This window comes from Trichinella spiralis (genome assembly GCF_000181795.1).
Source record: "Trichinella spiralis strain ISS 195 chromosome Unknown Scfld2261, whole genome shotgun sequence".
Lineage (NCBI taxonomy): Eukaryota > Metazoa > Nematoda > Enoplea > Trichinellida > Trichinellidae > Trichinella > Trichinella spiralis.
In genome coordinates this window covers 1-1,946 of record NW_003529200.1, presented here as the reverse complement: position 1 = coordinate 1,946, position 1,946 = coordinate 1, and the positions used below count along the sequence as shown (strand labels likewise).

Genomic DNA, 1,946 nt, shown 5'->3' with positions numbered 1-1,946 from the left:
GAAGTATTCTCGCAGTAGTTTGTCAGAAGGGGGAATCAGCGCCTGCTTACCTCGTACAATGTTATTGTAGCTCACCTGTAGAAAAAGAAGAAGATAATCAATAAGAAATTATTATTTTTTTGTGTATTTCACTTTACATTGATTCTTTGTTTTCCCATGCTGAATTTCCAGTCGAACACAACATTTTTGTCAGCCGGTGCAATATCGGCCTCACCGTGGAACGGGCTAACGGTGACGGTTCGAAAATCATGAAATGTTGGCAAATTCAAAGTAAGGCCTCCGTCGACGCATTGCTGCAATTTTCAACCATTAAAATCAACTCTTTCACCATTCATAATTTCATCACTCAATCAGTACACTTATAAATTAAAAGTTTTAATGTTATTTTTAAAAAATAAATACATATCATATGCCAGCAGAGTTCAGCATAGTCAGCTATCTATGCACATACACGAGATATTTGCTCTATTAAATGAACATTATCATCCCTATTCAAAAACTGATTCTATTTTTTACAGAAAGAAATTTAGTATTATTCATGTTGTTATTCTTTTTTTTTTCTTGAAATATAAACTGAACTTACTGTTCCATCAATTACGGGTGGTTTTTCCCAGATGCCTGAGAAGAAGGGAATGTAGCAGCTGGCTAGTAAACTCTGAAATCGATTTGAAAAAAATTAATTCATTCAATTACATTTTTAGAACATAACTGATTCAATTTTAATCTGTACTTTTTTTTCTGTTCAAAATTCTCTACATGCTTAATTATTAATAACTGTTTTGTATTCGTGTTAATGTAAAATACTCAAATCAAGCAAACAGCGAGACTACTTACGTTGACCAGATCTTCTTTGCTTTTGTACTGCGATATCAACTTATTTGTAAGTGAAGTAAAGTTGGAGACAGAAATGAATACTTTTCCATCAGCTTTCAAGTGACTGTCATCAGAAATATATTTTTCTATCAACATGCGGAGGTGTTTGTGAAGGGAAAATCCCGGTGTGAGTAGGCCATATTTCAAATTTCGAACTATATTAGCCAGTTCCAAAATATCGTGATAACATTCCTAAGACACATTCAGTGTTAGACAGAGCGGGCAGTGTTTCCACAAACTGACACAACTAACAGTACTTACAATTAATTTTGAGTCGTTGCAAACTAATATAGCGCTCACGAGTGAGCCAGCGGAAGCGCCACCAGTTCGACTGAAACGTTTCAACATTGACGGCCCATGACGCTTGAAACAAACAGCACTGCCAAGGTGGTAAACACCCAAAAAGCCGCAGCCGCAGAACGAAATAGCTAAATTATTTTCCTCCAAAATATTCGGCGTAGCTTCATCGATTAAGATTACAAGTGAGCTGAAATGATACTCGTAAAATCAGTTTTCCAAGAGGATCCAAATTAAGAATGAAAATGGTACCAACAGTGTGATATTTTTGGCCTTTTTTTTATAAAGCGCAAGGGATAATACCATTTCCACATAATACCCCGCCTGTATAACATATGTTATGTATAAACTTTTAAAAACCAACGATTCTTTTCCTCCCCGCACAGTATACAAAGAAATCATAAATGGTTAAAACTGGGTAAAACTCCGAAGTTTCAAACAGATAGTAATATTTGAAAAATACGGAAGTGAAAATAAAAGCAACCCACCTTTTTGAATTGTAATGGCTGGTGATTCAAAATAAAAATGGGGTTTTGGTGGGGGAAGACCCTCATTACCTGGTAAACAAGTTGGTGGAAAAAACTCAAATATATTATTTTAAAAAATCCTTGGCTCCACTACCGGGTTTGGCCAAGGGAAAAATAATTTCCGATTTAACGAAAGCAGAGTTTAATTTTCCCTTAATTTGTGACTTTTTTATCTCCCACGATAATTTTAATATGGTTAACCCCACTGGGTGTAAATGTGGGTGGAAAGAAAAATATTTTTTTTTTTTT

General features: G+C 34.9%; 1 protein-coding gene across 1 annotated transcript; it reads right to left on the bottom strand.

Annotated features, from left to right (window-relative positions):
* Nucleotides 1–128: 128 nt before the first annotated feature.
* On the bottom strand, nt 129–1,476 carry Tsp_14511 (phospholipase, patatin family). The gene is made up of 5 exons (XM_003368562.1): nt 1,427–1,476; nt 1,135–1,360; nt 835–1,065; nt 584–655; nt 129–293 (listed from the first exon to the last, which is right to left on the bottom strand). The coding sequence occupies exons 1-5, from the start codon at nt 1,474–1,476 to the stop codon at nt 129–131; spliced, it is 744 nt and encodes a 247-aa protein (XP_003368610.1).
* Nucleotides 1,477–1,946: the final 470 nt, after the last annotated feature.

Coding starts and splice junctions, on each gene's coding strand:
- Tsp_14511 (XM_003368562.1), bottom strand. CDS start 1,476: ATGGTATTATCCCTTGCGCTTTATAAAAAAAAGGCCAAAAATATCACA. Junction 1,066..1,134: donor GCAACGACTCAAAATTAATT/GTAAGTACTGTT, acceptor AATGTGTCTTAG/GAATGTTATCACGATATTTT. Junction 656..834: donor GCAAAGAAGATCTGGTCAAC/GTAAGTAGTCTC, acceptor AATCGATTTCAG/AGTTTACTAGCCAGCTGCTA.